Below are 19,201 nucleotides of genomic sequence, written 5' to 3' on the forward strand. Positions count from 1 at the left end.
TTCAGCCCCTCCTTCTGCTGGGGCCGCATTTTTGGCGGATTTTCACGCGCCCCTCGCGTCCAGCCCTCGCGGTCCCTCGCGACCCCTCGCGGCCCGTGGTGGCCGTCACAACGGCTTTGACTAACCAGCCGGGCCACCCGGGCTAGGTACGGGCGCCCCGCGGCGGCGCGCCGCTGTTTGGACGGCGGTGACATGCGCCCTGCGCGACCGTCAGGTATGTCAGATAAAGCACGCACCCGCTGTAATTATCGGACCCACACTGTGTCCTCAAATTATGATAACAGCCACTCCAAAGTCATTTAATTACGTATGGCATCACGCAGCGTGCGCGCCGGCCACTTCAGCGCACCGAGATTGACAATGGTCCCGCGCCAGGAGAGGAATGCCGCGCGGTGAATTGCTCGGGCTCCCAGACGCCGTATTTCTGGCCGACCTGACTGGCAGATTGTGTTTCCCGAGTTTCACACACCGTCGGTTTTCCAGCTGTTTGGGCTGTGTATTTAGGACGGGCCGATCGTCCGCCCGTCAAGGTGCAGATATTCTGTGATTGATGGAACACACGCGCCGTAATCACTCCAGCTCAAAAATTGAGATATTACACGTTGCTAGCTGACATGGGAGCACGTCCAAGCAAGCAAGCCATCGTAATAAAATGCTGATGGCATGGAAAACGGGCGGCGGCGCAGTAATACCGGCGTGAGGTACGTTGCGCCCAGCTCGTGCGGCGCGCCAGCCTGCCTGTCGCGCGTGACAGGTCGGCACCGGCCGAGCCGTGTTTGCCGTGTCTGACCCGGGCACTATGCTGCAGGCACCCGCTGTTCCCTCTGCTGGCGCTCATCTTCGAGAAGTGCGAGCTGGCCACATGCACGCCGCGGGACCCGGGCGTGGCCGGCGGCGACGTCTGCAGCTCCGAGTCCTTCAACGAAGACATCGGCGTCTTCAGCAAGCAGGTAGGCAGGCTGCCGAGCGGCCGGCCGGCGACCGGCGGCCCGCGCCGCTGCTCACTTGGCCCCATTGTGGCGCTATTGTGGCGGCCGGCGCCGCCGCCGGGCCGGCCCTTTGTGCCCGAATTTCTGCGCCGTCCCCCGTCCCGCGGCCTCGGCCAGAAGGTCCCGGCACCGCGCTGAAAAGATGAAAAGCAGGCTGGCGCGCGGGGAGGGCAGATGCGCCGGCCGATAGCCGCCGCGCCGCGCCGCGTCGGCCGCGCCCGCGCCCTGTTTGCCGCGCCGCGGCCAGTGCGTAGTAAACAGTAATAATGAGGGAAACGCGAGCCGACCGGCAAGCGGCCGCGAACGCCGGCCCGCTCTCACAGTCGCGCAGCTCGCGCGCGCTCTCACGGGGAACGCGGCCCGGCGCCGGCCGGCCGCGCCCGCAATAGCCGGGCCCGGGCCGCGGCGCCCGGCCGGACCCGGAGCGGCGCCGCGACGGCCCCACCCGAGGCCCCCCTCGCCTGGTGTAGCCCCGCGTTCGAGGGGACGGCCGCGCCACTAATGCTTAATTTATGTTAAGCGTCTGACAGGCGCTGGCGGTCGGCGTGGCTTCTGCCGAGCCGTGTGCGGTGTCGTGTCTGCAACGGGCGGTGCCGTGCATCAGTGTACCGTCGGGCACCCCTGTGCCGTGCGCTGCCTGGTGCGTGTGCGTGCGTGTGTTGAGCTGCGGCCGCCTCCCGCTCAGCCCCGGGAGGAGCGGCTCGCTTGTCCGCACGTGTGAGCGCCGTGAGATATGCGGGGCGTCACGTTCAGGCTGGTGCTAAATCACGCCGGCCGGCCGTTCGTCATGCTGCCGCCGGTGCCGTAGTTGCCAGTTGTGGGGGGCGGCCGCAGCGCCGGCGCCAACTCCCCGTACAAATAATGTGACGTCCGTGTTCGACATGTGCCGTGTATGCAAATCGGCGCAGATGCTGGCGGCGCCGCGGCGCGTCCCTCGCGGCCACTTGCCCCGTGGATGGCCCAACTGCGCCGCTGCGGCCGCCCCGGCCGGCTGTTGAATGGCCATGGGGCGGGCAGCCGTTTGTTACTGTCGTGCCGCACTTACGGGCAGTTCTGCCGAAGTTGTGGTGGATTCTGAAGAGATGTTTCTGAATGTGGTGTTCTGTTGTGGCTGATGTGCTGGCCTTGGTTCACTGGATGGCGGCGCGGTACTGGGCCGTTTCTGTGGATGAATTCGGTGTTTGATGCAGTGGCACGCGTTATCGTCGGGGATCGGTTTGTCGGCGCGGTTGTTACGTTGCATGCAGTTTCATGTGCTCTCCAGGACGCATAACTGTTTGTCCGAAAGGGAAAGGGACCCAAACAACTCATAGGGAAGACAAAAGTTGCAAGCGTTTCCTAAAAAAACACCTGTATGGATTGTTGTGTGATGCATGCTGGCTCAAAGTTCGTGTCGTAGTTCGCAATGCAAGTGTGATGTAGACTTTTATGCAATACTGTTCTCTGAAATGTCATGCACCTTGGCAATTTTTTTCTCTGTCATTGCCTAATGACACCAAAGCACATCCTAAAATTATTACACACAAACCGCATTAAATGGCGAGTTTCCACTTAACTAATATTTTTACAGCATTTGCCTGTGACTGAACGGAGCCCTGGCCCAGCACGGCAGGCAGCTCCATTCACCAGCAGCTGTCCAGTTCTCGTTTGCACGCGCGGCGTGTGCGTGTGCCGCGCAAGATCGGCGGCAAAAGGGCGGCAGGGTGCGTGTCCGTGATGACCGGTTACCAGACCCTTTAAATACTAAAGCGGGCTGCCCACGCGCGCGCCAGTTGGGCGCCCGCCGTCCGTTACGGGACGGGCGGAGCGGCACGAGCCGCCGGCGGTGGCCGGATAGCTGTCCTCGCAAGGCGGACATGGCGGGCAAACCGCGGACACACGGCGAGGACACACTGCGGACAAGCGGCGGACACAGACACCGGACACTGCGGACAAACCGCGGACACACGGCGAGGACGCACTGCGGACAAGCGGCGGACACAACCACCGGACACGCGCGGCGCACATCGGATACAGCCGCGGATGTCACCGGTCACGTAGCTGAGCTCCCGAGCCGCTGACCCCGGGTGCCGGCTGATGCACCCGCGGGTGGACCGTCTCACAACGAGCTGGACGCGGGTCGCCGCCGCGGCCCCGGCCGGACGCGGTGCCGCCACTCCCACCGACACGCCGCGGTTCTATTTTGACTCGAATTCATTCCACTTCATACTGATTGCACACAGACAATGCGTATCATCCCGCCGCTCGACGACCAATAGAATTTGCAAATGTGTAAAATCGCTGGCTTGGAACAATTCTGTTTCATCCATTAGAGCGCAGTCGCTTTGTGTGCGATTTCGCCGTGCCGTCGCTATCCGGCCTTCGCGTCCCCCGGCCGAGGGGAGGGGAGGGGTGCGAAACGCACGCTCTCGGCGCGGCGAGGGGCGAACCCGTCCGGGTGACACTGCTCTGTTTTCTTTTGTTATGCCAAATGGAATGCGATCTCTCTCCAGGGAGTGCGATTACCCCAAACGAGGCATTGGATACACTGGGGACCAGCCCACAAAAAGGGTGGATATTACACCGCGCGCGTTTTTGCTCATCCTCCCTGAGAGCGGGATGCCAGAAATTGTGAGAAGGATAAGAAGGCTGTACTTTGGCTGATTTATGGCCACTACCGGGTGTAAAACGGTGCATATTGGTAGAGAAGAATTCCGGGCATACCGTAGCTCGGCGAATCTGCTCGTGCGCTTGGCCGGTCATGGAGGCTCTAGAAAAAGCGGAGTGCGTCTTTAACCTACTTCTCTCTGCGCTTTTCTCCCCCTCAGTGGGAAGTGCACGCTAACGTTAACTGTCTGTATCAATAACCAGCCGATAAGGACAGCGACGGTACTGTCTCCAGGGGCTTCGGTTGTAAAACATTTCCGGAGGCAGCCGATCACAGTGCCTCCTTCAGCCCCGGGCGTGCCAGGGGCTTGGCGCTCATTGGCCGGCGAGAGGGGCTCGTCGGCGGGGGACATTGGTCCCGCCGCAGCCGCCCATGGGACGGGCATTCCTGACAGCTCAGTGCCCGGCGTAATTTGTTAACCTTTGCCGCTCCAGATTGACGCGAGACAAGCGCGACACAAGATGGATTCCTGTTCTGGGCCGCGCGCGGGGCCGCCGGCCGCGCGCTCCTCCTCCGCCGCGCCGCGCCGCGACATGTGATACGGCTGGGAAATCGTTAAAACATAACGAGAAAAACCGACCCGTTTGGGGGGCCCGTCCGCGCCGGCCGCGCCGCGCCGGCGGGCGGCGCCCATGTTTAAAACACGTGCGCTGCACCCGCTGCTCCTTTCATATTCATATCTGGGCGTGATCGGGCGCGGCGGTGAGCGTCGACGGCCGACGCGGCGTCGCGTCGACGGCGACGCGGCGCCGCCCCCCGCCGGCGGAGCGGCGCCGACACACGCGCCCTCTTTATGGGACGTTTATGGGAGTGATTGGACGCGGACCATGGCCGGTGTTGTGCTGTGCCGACCTCACCGGCCGCACCACAGCTTGGCGCTCATGGCGTAAATTCGCCACTGACCAATGCTGCAGCGACTTCTGTGTGTGCAAACTTACGTCTGCACATAGGAGCTTATTCAGATGGGGAGGGTAGCACTGGGGCACGTTCCCCCTACCAAATATACATAGGTATTAATGTGCAAGTGACAAGCCCTTGAACCCAATCATCGCCAATAGACAAATGGCCAAATGTTGCCACTTAAAGTAAATTAAGTTACGCGCGCCAAAAAAGCAAATTGAAATTATGTGATGGAACTATATGTCATGCAACAAGTATCGTCCGTGTACGCCGCGTTTATATTTTTTTCGTTAGTGAAAAAGATCGAGTTGCTCCGCCGTTTCGAAATCCTTCCTACGCCTCGGCCTACACTAATGGATCCCAGTGTTCTAGTTGGTGTGACATTTTTGCAGTGGTTTTAAGGGTCACATGTTCCTTATGCAGGCTGTTTTAAATGTTTTTAGCATACATTCGAAAATACAGCGCTGTGCCAATTTTTGTTGTATCGCAATTAACATGTCCAAGTTTGGGTTGTTAAAAAACCAGCACATTACAGCCTTTAACGCGACTGAAGCCCATGCACGAACCACTTTTCTTTTTGCTTTGGTAAACTGGACATTTCCATGGCATCAGCTGCGTAAGATCATACCTGCTGAATTTCGAATGTGCTATACTTGGACTGAATGCACCGACGCAAGTGTACAGGATTTATAAGCGGGCCGCCGGGTGATCTTTTGGGCCCGCTTGGTCATCACAGCTGTCTGGTCAATGCGGATCCAATGGTGCTGCTGTCCCACGTGTCAGGATCCGTTTGCGGCCGCTGTCCTCGCGTGTCCGGAGCCGTCAGCGCCGCTGTTCCCGCGTGGGGGGACCCATTGGCACCGCTGTTCCTCGTGCCCGATCCCCGCACCCTGTCGTCTGCGCTGTGATTGCCCCAGCCGCCGCCGCCGCCGCCTCGGCCACAATGCGTGTGTCAACAGCGGCGGCGGCGGCGCCAGGAAGGGTGCTGTAATCGTCGCAGGACGTTCACGTCGAGTGGCCCGTTTGTCCGACGACCGGCGCTGTTTGTTGACACGCTGTTATTAGCCGGGGCACAGCGGGCGCACTGACTGGTTAATCAACGACTGGCGAGCGACCGGCCCTATTTGCATAGGGTCGGAATTATTTCGAATAGCGAGCGTGTTTGGTCAACTCTGTCGTGTTTTTGCGGCTGCGATTGTTGCCGCAGTCGGGCAGGCGACAAAATCTGCTGCCATGGGCGTGTTTGGTGTAAATATTTGGGTGTTGTTGTGTGCGCCAGGAAAGTCACACGAATGGTGTCTGTGTGTGCCTGTCGTGTTTGATTCCAAGCCATTGGGCGGCGAGGCGGGCGCGGCGCCTGACGACTCTGACCACTGGCGTGTCTGTTTCAGATTCGAGCAGAAAAGCCATACTACAGTCCAAACCCGGAGTTAGATAGTCTAGTAAGTACCCGCGCCGGCCGTCCGAGCTTCCGGCCGCCGCTGGCGCCAGGCGTTCTGGAAACGCGCGCGCCCGGCACCGCGACCCGTCCGTCTAATTTTGGCGGCGCCACGTTTTGAGTTGGGCCCGCGTGGCGCTTGAGGGGCCAGGAGGGTACGAGGCCGGGCGGCGGCGCGCGCTAACGCCGGCCGACAGGTGTATTTTGGGCGGCCAAATCGGCCCCGGCGCCCACTGACAGCCGGCTTGTGCCCTGCCAGATCGGCCGGATTGTCGAGCAGAAAAATACGCGGCGGGACCGGTGTGGCGGCGCGCGCGCCCGGGCCACCGGCCGCGGCGGTGGCGCGGGGTGGGGACGGCGAGGGTGACCCTCGGTTGGGGAGGCCGCACGGTCTGCTCCGGCACCCGGCGGCGGGGCGTGCTGCTCCAGCAGCGCTGCCGTCCGCTGCCGGCTCCTGAGCCGCCACAGCTGAGTCATCTCCAGCCTCCCCACACTGCGGTCACGACCACGGGCAGGACTGTAAGCCGACACCCCGCTGGCGGAGCGCGGCGGGAATCGTCACACGACTCGGTCGTGGCGTTTCGGAGACCTGTTACCTTTGAGTCATTGGAATTCAAAGTTTCGCTTCCTGCCCAGATGCCAATAAGGAATTTTGGGGAACTTGGCGACGCGTTAAGCCAGATGTCCGTGTAATAGCACCTTTTTAGCTAGCACTTTCTAGGGCGTCTGATTACATTTGTTTTGTTTCGAAAAGATCATCGCCGGAATCCCGCTGAATCTGTGTCTTCCATTTTCGGTCGCTTTTATGAGTACTATGGCCAGCCCCTGATCCTGCATAATATTAGGCCGATAGACCCGTCCCGAACTTGTTCAAGCGAGGCAGAAAAAGAGCGCTCCGTCATTTTTGGACAGATTGTCGCATACCTGGAGTCTCTGGTTTATCCGTGTCACGTGCGGTTACCTGGTATTTTCATTAAGAAAACGCAGGAATGCCGCCGTGAGCGTCGTTGTGTCGTCACTGTTACCGCAGTTACGACTGCTCAGCGAAGAGCACGTGACAGCTGGCATGTTAGCCGGCCGCTGCAAGGAAGACGCGCTGCGTGGCGGGGTCAGAGCTGGACTTCGTGAGCGCGGTGTGCGAGGCCGGCTCACGCCCACATGCCGCAAACCACCACGGCCATGCCCTCGTCAATTGCATGCAATTTGAATCGTTTAGCCCGTTGTTTGAGCCGATGTCATGTACGATCTGTGCCTGTCCCGGAGCGATTGATTTACGGCCTCTCTGCCCGGTCAAGACGACAGGCGGCCGCCGCATATAGGGGAGACGAGCCTGGCAGCGGAGCCTTCCTGCGGGCGTCCCCGCGGACGCTAATGACGCCCACTCTCCGCCCGCAGATGGTGCAAGCGATTCAAGTGTTGCGGTTTCATCTGCTCGAATTAGAAAAGGTGAGGCATCCCGCGTCGTGTCCGTCGTGTGGGCCCGCCCGGCGCCGCGGCGGCGCCAGAACGGTCCCGTGTGTCTCCCCCCGCTCGCTATCTTCATTCGGTCTTGATTGATTACACGCACCTTCTGCGGATAAGGCCGAACAAAATGAGTTTTTCCTCCACTGCGTCTGGCACCAGCCGCACCACCGAACGCACTAATGCCTAATCTACACCCGGGGCTCTCATTTTTATTCATTAGCCTTATCTCCCTCTGATCCCGGGCAGCGGGAATAAATTCCCCCCCATGCACCCCTATTATTCCCCAGTTGCAAGGGAGGTATAAACACGTCCGGTGGCGGGGAGGGTGCCGGGAGCGCTGTTGACACAGGGCGCCGCGCCGCCACTGTCGTGTCGCCGGCTTCACACGTGTCCGGCGCGACGAGTGGCCGGCCGAGGGCGGTTCCAGCCAGACAGAGTCGAGGACTCGCTCCCGCCGCCAACCTAAGGCGTGTGCGGCCGCGCCCCGTCGGCCGTGCTGGGCTGTGCTGGCCTGGCCGCCCCGCCAGACGGGCGGCCAGCTGCATGGCTTGACGCCTGTCAGCGCTGCCGTCGGCGCGGACTCTGGTAGCTCCGTCCTCAGCTTGGCTGCTGTCGGCGTCAGCCCGTGGTGTACCTCCGGTCCGTTCCGGTCCATGTCTCACTGCTGTCCGTCCGTACTGGCCCGGCTCGGCGCCTGTCTCTTGAGGGAAAGGGCTGTAACAGCTTGCGGCCTTTGGCCCTTATGTCCATGTTCTTGGCTCGCTGCTGCCATCCCCTCTCCCCCTCCCGCCGCACCCTGACCTTATCCTCGCTTCTGTCCCTACCTCGCTACTGTCCCTGTCCCTGTCCGCCGCCGCCGGCCCCTGCCACTGTCCCTGTCCGCCGCGGCCGGCCTCTGCCTCTGTCCCCTGCCTGCCGCCGCCGGCCCCTGCCACTGTCCCTGTCCGCCGCCGGCCCCTGCCACTGTCCCTGTCCGCCGCCGCCGGCCCCTGCCGCTGACCCTGCCCGCCGCCGCCGGCCCCTGCCACTGTCCCTGCCCGCCGCCGCCGGCCCCTGCCGCTGTCCCTGTCCGCCGCTGCCGGCCCCTGTCCCTGCCGCTGTCCCTGCCCGCCGCCGCCGGCCCCTGCCGCTGTCCCTGTCCGCCGCTGCCGGCCCGGCCCGGTCTGTTGCGATGAGTCACGCGCCGGCCGGCCGGCCCGCCGCCGACATAGCCCATTCCGCCGCTCGATGGCCGCTCCACCTTCACGATTCCACTGCATTCGGCGCCCGTTTCCAGGAAAATACATCAAGCGCGGCTTTGTGACGCCCGTCCATGCAAAGGCTGGCAGCGCCGCCGGCGGCGGCCGCGGCGGCGGCGGCGGCGGCGGCCAGTCTGGCGTGGCCGGAGTGCACGCACGCCTCCGGGGGACATCGCCGGCGGGCACGGCCGCGCCGTCCATGATTGTCGCCGTCGCGTCAATTTGGCGGCCGCCAATAAGCGGCGGCGGCGGCTACGACTTTGGCCGCTGGTGGCTGCTGTCGGGTCCGGGACCGGTGAGCCGGCAGGTCTAAGGTGACCTGGGAGCGCCGGGCCGCAGCGGGTGCCGAACTCGAGGTCTGGTGCAATAAGCTGAGCGGGAGGACCCGGCTGGGAGACCAGCTGGGGGTGCCAAGCCGAGGGGACGAGCTGGAGAATAGAGTTGGGCAGCGTGCCTGGTCGGTCCGGCTCTTCACAGCCCCGGGTCAGTCAGCTGGCTGCACGAGTGAGGTGGGCGGGTCGATGGGACCGGCTGCCGGCGGCGGCAGGCCGGCTGGAGCAGCCCAGCACCTGCAGTGCTCACTTCCGGCGCTGGTTGGAGCCCACCCGGCTGGACCACGTCACTTGACGTGATCATGACTGGGCCGGACTCGGGCCAGACCTGGACGGGACTCGGGCTGGGCTATGGCCAGTCCTGGGGCGGGACTTGGGCGGGACTGAGGCCGGACTCGGGGCCGGACTCGGGGCCTACTCGGGCCGGACTAGGGCCGGCCCGACCAGACCCGGTGGCCCACCTGGCGTCGAGCCGCGGCCGGCGGCGGGACTGGAGTGCCGATGGAGGGCAGCGGCCCCAGATGGCCGCCGCCGCCGCCGCCGCTGCAGGCGCTCGCCGCCCGCTGCACGTGTGGTTTCGGCTCAGGGGTGCGGCGGCCGGCGCGAAGGGCCAAAACAGACAACCGCCGCCGCCGACCGGCCATATGGCCGGCGCATCAGCTCGCCGCACAGACATTCCGCAGCGGACCGCTGCCACACTCTGCGCGCTCGCTCCCTCTCCCTCACTCTCTCCTTCCCCCCGCTCTCTGCCTCTGGCCGCGCGCGTCTCCCTCCGCCCCTCACCTGCGGCTCAGTCTCCCTCCCACCCTCTCGCCATGGCCCAGCGTCGCGCGAGGCCCGGCCGCCGGCTCCTCCGCCCTCTGCCCGTTACCCGCGGCCGCCGCTGCACGCCGCGCTCTCCCGCAGCCGCCAGTGTGACGCGCACACCTGGCATGCATGCACGGGCCGCGCGTCTGTGTGTGTGTGCCGGACGGACGCTGGCCGCCGGTGACGCGGCGGATTCCGCGCGGCGGTAGCCACTTCTCCGACGGCCGGACATTGTGTGCACCCATTCCGACAATCATCATTGCCATCAGATCAGCGTGTTTGCGCCGCCGGCCGACGGGGCCATCCTCCCCAAACAGGCCTGACTTCGATAAATACGCTCTGTTTGCCGGCGGCCGACGGCCTGTTTGCGTCGGGCCCGGCCGCGAACCGGCGCTCTCCCACGGCCCACCTGTCGACGCGGCCGGCGCCGACATGTCGACGCGCCGCTCCGACATGTCGGCGCCCGCGGCGCGCGCGGGCCGGCGCGCGGCCGGCGTCCGCGCCTATCAACGGGGCATGCACCATATGGTCGTAATGGAGAGGCCGTAGCCGGCGGCCGGCGGCCGGGTGACGCCCCGCCGGCCGACACCCATTGTCCGTCGAGAGGCGCGGGCCGGCGCGCGCCGGGAATGTCGCCGCCGCGCCGCCGGCGTCGACAACCGCGCCGGGCGCGCCGCGTGAGTCGGTCTGGCGCCGCGCGCCGGCCGTCGCAGCCGATGACAGCCGCGCCTTCCCCTCCCCCTCCCCCTCCCCGGCGCCCCCTCGGCCGGCGGCGCTGCAAGTGACACGGCCCACGTCACCAGCATGGCCGCCGCCCCCCCCCCCCCTCCGCCTCCCCTCGGAGCTGCACGTGACCACTCTGCGGCGGGAGGTTCGATTCCAGCGGCTGTCACCTGCAGGTGACTTAGTTGCGGGGGTCAGAGGCGCAATTGGCCGCCGGCGTCGGCGGGGAGGCCAGCTGACGGTGCGCCGCCGGCCGGCACGTGCGCCGCTTTCGAGCCGGCGGCGGGCGGCGAGAGCGGCGCGGCGCGGCGAGACGGCGCTGCTCTCGCCGCGTCGTCTGTCAGCGGCCACCAATAACGGCCCCCGGGGGCCGACGGTCGCGCACAAAATGGATAGAGAATGCGGCAAAAATTACAGGGAAACAATGCAATAAAGATAGCGGAATGCGGACCATTCTCAATATTGACGCAGGGCGGGCGTCGGCGCGCCATATTGGCCCGCGCGCCGCGACACTGCGCGGCGGAGCGCGGCGGGCCTGAGGATGGACCGCGAGGGGGGGGGGCTGGTGCAGAGGGGGAGCTCGTGTGGCGCCGACCGTTTTATTGCCCGTGCTAGCACCGGGCCGGCTGGCCTTGAGAATGGTCGCGCTTGGCATTGCATCGTTTACAGGATGGGAAGCGTGGGGCTGCGCGGGGGACCGTGGCCCGGGGGCGGGACGTGGTCAGGGGCGGCGGTCGGGGGCGGGCGCCGGGGACCGCGGCCCGCGCCGACAGCACGTGCAGACCGGAGCGCGCGAGTGAGGCGCCACGGCCGGCCGCCGAGATGTGCCGTGTCCGCTTACGTGTTGCGTGCCACAACCGGAGGTAATGGCGCGTCGCGATGAGCTCGGCCGGCCTGAAGAATTCATTAATTGTTGCCGCTGCGATTTGGGAAATTTATGGCGCGGCGCGGGATTGCTGCAGTGCTGGCGGCCGACCGGCTGTATGAGCGGGGAGGGCGGTGGGGTCGCAGTCCTTGTTGTGGGTCGCACGAGCGGGGCAGGTGGCCATCGGTCAGGCCCCTCCGCCGACCCTGACTCCGCGCGGGGCAACGCGGGACACGACCTGCTCCATACCCACTCTCGCGGGGAGAGAGGCACCAGGGACAGTCTCCGGTCTTGGACGGCGGCCTGTCGGTCGGAGGGACACGCTCTGGGCCCTGCGCGAGCCTTTGTGACCGATCTCAGCCATCCTGGACTGCAGCAGCTGGAGGCAGAGCTGTCGGCGCGGACCCGCACGGCCGTCGGCTGGACCGAGCGTTATTCAATTTTATGGGGTCGTAACGCTCGGAGGTTGCCACTCGTGCAATCCTGCACCGCTGACCAGCCTTGTTGTAGACAGGATCGGGAATGTAATGCGCGCCCGTTCCGACTCCCATGTTCGGCTCAGGGCGCCTCGTCCTCCGCCCACTCTGCCCGCTCTCCCCTGGTCCTCCGCCCGCTCCGCCCGCTCTCCCCCGGTCCTTCGCTTGCTCTGTCCGCTCCCCCCTAGTTTTCCGCCCGCTCTGCCCGCTCTCCCCCTGGCCCTCCGCCCGCTCTGTCCCCTCTCCCCTGGTCCTTCGACCACTCTGCCCGCTCTGCCCCCTCGTTCCTCCACCCGCTCTGCCCATTCTCTCCCTGATCGCTCTGCTCAGCTCCCATTCAGTTCCCGTGGATTTGTTCTCCAACGATGCGCCCCTGCTGTGCATCGGATGTGCCTTGTTTTTTATCCTTCTGGACGTGAGTTGCATCACCTGTAAAATTACCTCTCTCCTACCCTCTCTCCGTTCCGCCTCCCTTCTCTCTTCCTTCTGGCTCTCTTGCCCTCTTTCCTCGGCTGCTCTCCGCGGAATCCGACATATCTCCAGCTCCCCCGCCACTCTGCCCTCTCCGCGCTCTCTCCGACCAGCGCCGGACGCGACTGGGATTGAGTCACGCAATCCTGATGGTATTTATCGGCCGGCGCAGCGGGCGCCGCGATTTCTTAAACATTAAAACGGCGATTTGAATGACAGCGTCGTTGCGGCGGCCAGTTCTCGCCGGCGCCGAAGGTCGGCGTTTTGTTGTTTCATTCCGCGTCCTCCCACACGGATTCCGGTGATATTTCCACTGGCGGGTCGGCCGGCGAGTGGTGGCCGTTTTTGTGGCGCCGCAAGAATGTGTCCCATCAGCCGACAAACTGCAGCGGGCTGGCGCCGGCGGCAGCTGCGCCAGCTGCGCCACCTGACGCCTCGGCTGGCGCACTGCGCGGGGACCGGCGCTCCTCCGGAGGCCGGTCGGAGCCAGCGACCAGGCGAAGCGCCCGAGCCTTCCGTTGGCCAACGGGGCAGAGGTCGCCCCTCTCCATCCGCTGTCGGGCAGCGGCGCCCGGGGTCGGGCGTCCTTGCGCCGGCACGTGGCCGCGCAGGGACGCGAGGGCAGGGGAAGCAAGTCCTGCTGCGGTCGGAGGCGCAGCTTGTGGACGACGGCCGGCTGTGTTCGACTCTCGTTCTGTATGGCGCAGCTTACCGCCGTGTCCGGCTTGGGCTGGGGGCAGGCGCCGACCCCGCCCCGCCTGCGCCGCCCCGCCGGGCACGACGGGCCTTCAGCGTGAGCGTGGACCGGGCTGCCTTCGACACCGGTCCGCGTTCGATGGCGCCTAGTTCCCAGTCCGTGACGCTCGGACCCGGCACTGTCCCGGGCATGATTGTTACGTGCATGGTGCGGACGCCGCTCATTAAGTGGAAAACAATGGCTGACTGAGCACCGCGGTAAAAACTCATTAATTGATCTTTCCCCTGTTTCTTTTCCTTTCAGTGTTTGTTGCAAGACCACTGCCAATGTTTATGCTCAGTCATAACAACATTAGTGGGTGTTATTGCACATAGACGGCTCGTTTTCGGAGTTTGGCGGAAAAACAGTGGGCTGGGCCCCCTGCTGGATGGTGTGTTGGGGGGGGGAGAGGGATGGGTGTAGATCGGGGGGGGGGGGGCGGTGACACGACCCAATTGGGCTTGGCGCCAGCCAGCCGGCAGCAGCGGCAGCCGTTGCTAGGAAAGCAGCCGCCATCCCCCCGGCCCGCCCCGCCGTGAATGGTCATGCCGGGGGCGATGTTTCGTCCTAATACGTGCAGACCCAGAAAGAATGTCACTGGTTTAGCATGCCGGTCACGGTAAAAGTGTATTGTCACCGACCGCAGGTTGCTAGTAATACGTACTCCGTGAAACGATATTTAACATTCTTTGTAACAAAAAGCTCCGATTTTATCCAGGATGGCTTTTAAGAAGCTTATGCATCTGAGCCGTAACCGTCCCCCAAATCCGTTGTTAGGGTTGTACCGAATTTCTCAACACGTGTCCCTCGGAGGGGGCAGGGGGAGGGGGATAAGCCCTCGGCCACCCGGCTAAAATGTTTCAAGAGCAAACAAAGAGTTCTAAAGCTTTTACTGCGGCAGTTCAACTACCACTGCGTGTTCCAGGCATCTGCCGTTCCCCCAACGGATGTGTGGATGCGGACTCAAAGCAAACGCACATCAGTTGACAGTTCGTGCGCGCCCTAGTTAGTTATGCTCAGAGTGTCAGTTAAACGTACCTAGTTACGATCTTGATTCCGTCATCCACCGCATCACCTGGTGTAGGACGGCATCTGCTGGCTCTCGTTCTGTCCGTTAGCCTGCACATGTTCACATCGGGCTTGGAAATTTCCAAAGCAAGCTTGTGCAATTTATTGAAACATCCACCGCGAGCCTGAGCCGACCTGTACTGATACGAGATCAGCCACCCCGTCATAAGTCACGGGTCTGTTCACTGATACCACATCGTGGAACCGGCAGTAGCTGTTTTAGAGGCGCTGCGTCCAGGCGGTGCCGCCTATCTGCCTCCGCGGCTGCCCACGGTCGCGCCGCGTACCGCCGTCGCCGCCCGCGCTGCCCTCACCTGACGACCTTCCTCCGTTGCAGGTTCACGAGTTGTGCGACAACTTCTGCCACCGCTACATCAGCTGTTTGAAGGGCAAAATGCCGATAGACTTAGTGATCGACGAGCGGGACAGTGGTGCGGCCAAGACGAGTGACCACGGCCACGGCGACACTAACAACAACAGTGGCAACTCGCGCGCGTCGGCCGAGGCCAGCCAGGATGGCACCAGCACGCCAGACATCGTGAGTACCGCGCTCTCTCTCGCTCTCTCATTCTCCCCCCCCCCCCTCTCTCTCTCTCTCTTTCTTTCTTTCTCTCTTCTCTGTCGGGCTCTCTGTCTCCACGCTTTTCTCCCCTTCTCGGGGCGAGCGGGACCCTGAGCCAGCGGGACGGGGGTCCTGGCGCGGGACCGGGCGTGGGAGGCTGTTTGCCGGCTTGAAGTGCGCCGGCGGCGGCTGCATGCGGCCGTCTGGCTCGTCCGCGGACTCAGTTTATAATTTGGCTTGATATTAATTTGTGCGCCTCCTTTGGGAGCGGTTACAGATGTAGTCCGCAACGCCGTTGACCTTAATGTCATCTTAAGACCTTGAACGTAATGATCATTTGTATTGCAAATAAAAAACAGACGCTGCCACGCTGTCAAAATATATTTTGACCGTACATCAGCATGCGCGGGAACGCAGCCTTCTGTCGGACATCCTCCCAGCTCCCTGGCGTCCGGCCGGCAACCCACCATACCATTTGGGATGTTTGTCTCCGCCATCTCCGCCTCCGGTGGATCCGGGGCCTGATAGCGTTGGTCGGGCCACCTTCGGGAGGAGACGGCGGGCGCCGGCCGCGGCCGCCGCCGGCCCCGCCGCGCCGGCCTGGCGGGCTGTCAGCGCGCGGCGGCGACGAGACGGGGGCCTGCCCGCACCAGTCCCACTCCAGGGTACTAGAGCGGCTCGCCGGCCGTTTGTGTTTGCACTAGCTCGCTTGACATGTTTATGACGGCCAGGATAAATCATCGCGCGGGTAGCCGGCCTGAACTTTGACTAACTCGGTCCCACTGTAAACACGCCGATAGGAATTTGTCTCCGCCGTCCAGGCACAATATCGACGGTCGCCCGACTTATCGCCGCTTCGGACGCGCTGGATTAGGGCTGCCGGCCGGCGCAGCGACTCGGGGATAAAGCGGCGCCATTAGCGGGCGCCGGACCGGCCGTTTTTGCCATGCGCTGGGCGACGCCTCGTGGCTCGGAGGCCTCGCGTCTGGCGGGCGCGCGCCGCGTGTTTACGGGTCCGGCCGGCGGACGTCGCGCCGCATCGCGCTGCGTCGCGCCCGCTCCCAGGCCAAAGAATGGGTTTGACCCGACCGCTCGGCCTATCCATAAATCTGGCGCCGAAGGTCGATCGGTCGCCACAGGTTTATTATGATTTCGACCATCTGAGCGTTCGAATTTCCGAGCTATCTCGGTCCGGATCGTTTATTTGGGAATTATTCCCGTGCCTCGGCCGCGTCCGCCCCGGCCTGATAAAATACAACGTGACCCCACTGACAAGGAGGCGGCCGGTGTGGCCGGCCGGCCGCCGTCGCCTATCGGGCCATCTCCGCCACGGCGCCGGCCGCACGGCCGCTGCCCGGCGCGCGCCGCGCGCTCGGCCGGCCGCTCCCCGGCGTCACTGGAGCGTCACGCGCTCACGGACGGCCGCCGGGCCGGCCGGGCCGCACCGGGTGCGGTGGCCGGTACTGTGGGCGCAGGCCGACCGGCCGGTCTGGTCCGCCGACATCATCGGCCCGACGTCCGGCCCGACGCTGCACCAACCTTGTGCGTTGGTGCGCTGGTGCGTCCCCGGCCGCCGCCACGCCGCTACCGCTATCGCCTGCGAGCATCGGCCGCGCGGCCGCGCACACTCGGCGTCTTTTGTCGCAGCTGTCAATTCCTCACCGAGTTGCAATTAGCAAGGTTAGCGGCTTTTTTGCGCGGCGCGACAGGGAAAAGAGTCATGCCCTTCAAACGCGACCGGTTTACCTGAAACTACACGGCGATGCGGCGCGATAGGGGCGGGCCGTGACGGGGTGGCCGGCGCGGCGCCTGTGATGCCGCCGGACGCGCCCCGCGGCGCCCGAGGTCACCGGCGATGCGATCGGCGTGCCGGCGGCGCGACCCGCGACGCCCCGCCGCGCCCGGCGCCGCTCCCACGTCCGAAACGCCCAGCGGGGCGCCGCCGCCCGCCAGCGCGACCGGCGCTGGCGGCCGAGGTGGGGCGGGCGTCGGGACAGGTGGGGCGGGGGCAGCGGCGCGCTCGGCCCGCAGCACGGGACCAGCTGGGGGCCGCAGGGACTCGCTGAGACCTCCGTGGTTGACTGACGACGCGGCTGGTGGCTGGCGGGTGGCGCTGAGCGACGCCCTGGCCGAGCTACACCAGTTTCAGAGGGCATTGCACCCGATCACCCTTAGCTATCAGTGTGTCCCGCCCGCTGAGCGACTCCAGTCGTACTAGTGCGGCCCGACCTCGGTCGACGCTGGGCTCGCCCCTGGACCGCTGGCCACTCCGGGCGCGGGACTCGGGGAGGTCTGGAGCCCACGCGGGCTTCGGACCGCCCGGGCCGGGACGGCCGGCGGCGGCGTCTCCCGCTAGGTGGGCCCGAGCTGGGGCCGGAACGGGCCGACGACAGCGTCTCCCGCTAGAGGGGCCCGAGCTGGGGCTAGGACGGGCCAACGGCGACGTCTTTCGCCAAGTGGGCCCGAGCGGAGGCCGGGACAACTGCACGCGTCGCGCCGCGTCGGTCACTTGCATATACAGAGGAGGGGTGGCGCCGTAGACTTTGGCCTGCCTAACCGGGCCGGTCGCGCCTCTGCTGGGGTGGCCCCACCGCCGTTGTCTGTCTGCCTGTGGTGTGCGTCGGTTCTGCTGTTCCAGGTTTGCGCAGAGTCCTCGATTATCAGTCGCGCTCGAATTGAGCGCCCGCCTCAGTGCGGCAGAATCGAGAAGACGTGCGCGCAGCCTGGCTCGGCAGACGCAAGTGGCGCAGTGTAGAGACGCATGGCGCAGTGTAGAGTGGCGCAGCTGTGTGTGGCGCTGTCCATCTAACGCGCGGTTGTCTCCGCTGTTGCAGATGCGGACGTAATCGAATTCACGTCTCGTGCGTCTACAACGGGGAGACAACAAGCGCTGGATAGACTGGAAGTCGGCGCCTCTACACTGCGCCTGCGTCGGCCGAGCCGGGCGCACAGACAGACAAACCGAGCGGGGGCGCGAGCGCGGGCGCGGGCGGGGCAGGCGCGGCGCGCGGGGCGACCACCCCTCCGTTTATGCAGTAGGGCGCCGCCGGGGCGCCGGGGCGAGCGGACGCGCGCGCGGGCGGGCGTGAGCCGAGAGGCAGCGGCTGGCCCGTAAACAGAGCGACGCGACCGGCGCCGGCGCCATGGGCGGTGACGCCGCGCCGTCGCCGCCGCCGCCACTGCCGCCGCCGCCGCCGCCGCCGCCGTCGTCGTCGCTGCCGCCGCCGCCAACGCCGTTGCCGTTTTCCCTCTTCTGCGTGGCTGTAACGGACGACGGAGCGTCGGCTCGCCGCCAATGTGACCTTGACCTCCGGTCACGGAGAGGCGCGCGCGCAGGGCGAATCCTGTTGGGCTTAGCCAGTACATTCAGGGACTGGGAGTACGTTTATGTTGATCTGTTGGGCCGGCGCCGGTCGCGGCGCTCGGCCTGGCCCCATGCGCTGGCGAGCGCACGCGTCGACTGTGAAGAATACTCGTTGCATTTGTACAAACTATGGATATACGTAATTTCTCGTATCCGCCGGGCGTCCGGCCGGGTGCTTTATTTCGCAATGAAGTTGTCAGTCTGGCAGTATTACATGATGATATTTCATCTTCATGATTTCCGTACTGTAGGGTATTAGTAGGGAGCTTTACGACTCTTGTAGGAAGTGCTATTTCTTGGATGAAACACTGTGATTCGATTAGTTTTATTTGATGACTTTAATGGCGTTGTTTCGTGGCTCGATTGAGTTCCATGCTGCGCAGTGTCTGAAATACGTAACCGTTTGTGATGGTGTATTATTGTTAATTATGTGCCAAAATAATTGGTTTACCGTTTGTATACGATTTCAACCTAGGACATCGATGATATAAACAAGATCATAACACTACACCGTGTCTTGGTCTGCGGAAGAAGCGACAGATTTACGAGGGTCTGAGGCCGCCCAAATGCGCTTCTCTGTTTTCTTTGAATGATTTACGACAATTAAAAGTGGAAATAACGGGTCCTAAGTGTCCCGCGGCAGGCGTTCTCACTCTATCATTCACATCTGCTGTGCGACGGGGATCCGCCGCGACGCTGCCAAATTCGGCGCGCGCGCGGCGACAGCGGCGCACCACGCCAAAATAAAGCCGAGACAAATGCGGCCAAGCCGTGACGAGGAGTGGCGCACATCTGGTCGGCCCTCGCCGGCGGCTTGCTCCGCCTGGCCTCGATCGGCGGCGAGTTTTTGTCGCGCGTGGACTCGCACCAGGCGTCTTTTTCAGCCGTCACACTTGCTCCTCTTTTGTTTATTTGTCCACCACTCGCATGGTTTATTTGTCATATCTGACCATAATGCGTCGCATCCATTAGAGACGTAAACAGTCGGGAGACGAGGAGACACGGGGGAGAACACCGGCGCCTTCGCTCACCCCTATCTGACGGAGCTAAATCCATTGATTAATTCAGCACCACGATTTTGGCGTGTATCGGGAGAGCTGAACGTGTGGTAATGGCGCCGG

The 19,201-nt window shown here is 64.1% G+C and overlaps 1 protein-coding gene across 1 annotated transcript; it reads left to right on the plus strand.

Annotated features, from left to right (window-relative positions):
- The first annotated feature begins 360 nt into the window (after nt 1-360).
- LOC119099274 (homeobox protein homothorax-like) lies at nt 361-17,705 on the plus strand. Its single transcript, XM_037222401.1, has 6 exons — nt 361-392; nt 809-950; nt 5,928-5,978; nt 7,370-7,420; nt 14,492-14,692; nt 17,551-17,705. Exons 1-6 carry the CDS (start codon nt 361-363, stop codon nt 17,560-17,562), a joined length of 489 nt encoding a protein of 162 aa, XP_037078296.1. The 3' UTR covers nt 17,563-17,705.
- Nucleotides 17,706-19,201: the final 1,496 nt, after the last annotated feature.

Source organism: Pollicipes pollicipes, unplaced genomic scaffold (genome assembly GCF_011947565.3).
Source record: "Pollicipes pollicipes isolate AB1234 unplaced genomic scaffold, Ppol_2.1 Scaffold_2555;HRSCAF=2994_pilon_pilon_pilon, whole genome shotgun sequence".
Classification (NCBI taxonomy): domain Eukaryota; kingdom Metazoa; phylum Arthropoda; class Thecostraca; order Pollicipedomorpha; family Pollicipedidae; genus Pollicipes; species Pollicipes pollicipes.

Excerpts from the sequence above, each read along its gene's own strand:
- LOC119099274 (XM_037222401.1), top strand. The coding sequence starts at position 361 with ATGGTCCCGCGCCAGGAGAGGAATGCCGCGCG. Across the intron at positions 951-5,927 it reads TCGGCGTCTTCAGCAAGCAG|ATTCGAGCAGAAAAGCCATA; the intron begins GTAGGCAGGCTG and ends TGTCTGTTTCAG. Across the intron at positions 7,421-14,491 it reads ATCTGCTCGAATTAGAAAAG|GTTCACGAGTTGTGCGACAA; the intron begins GTGAGGCATCCC and ends CCTCCGTTGCAG.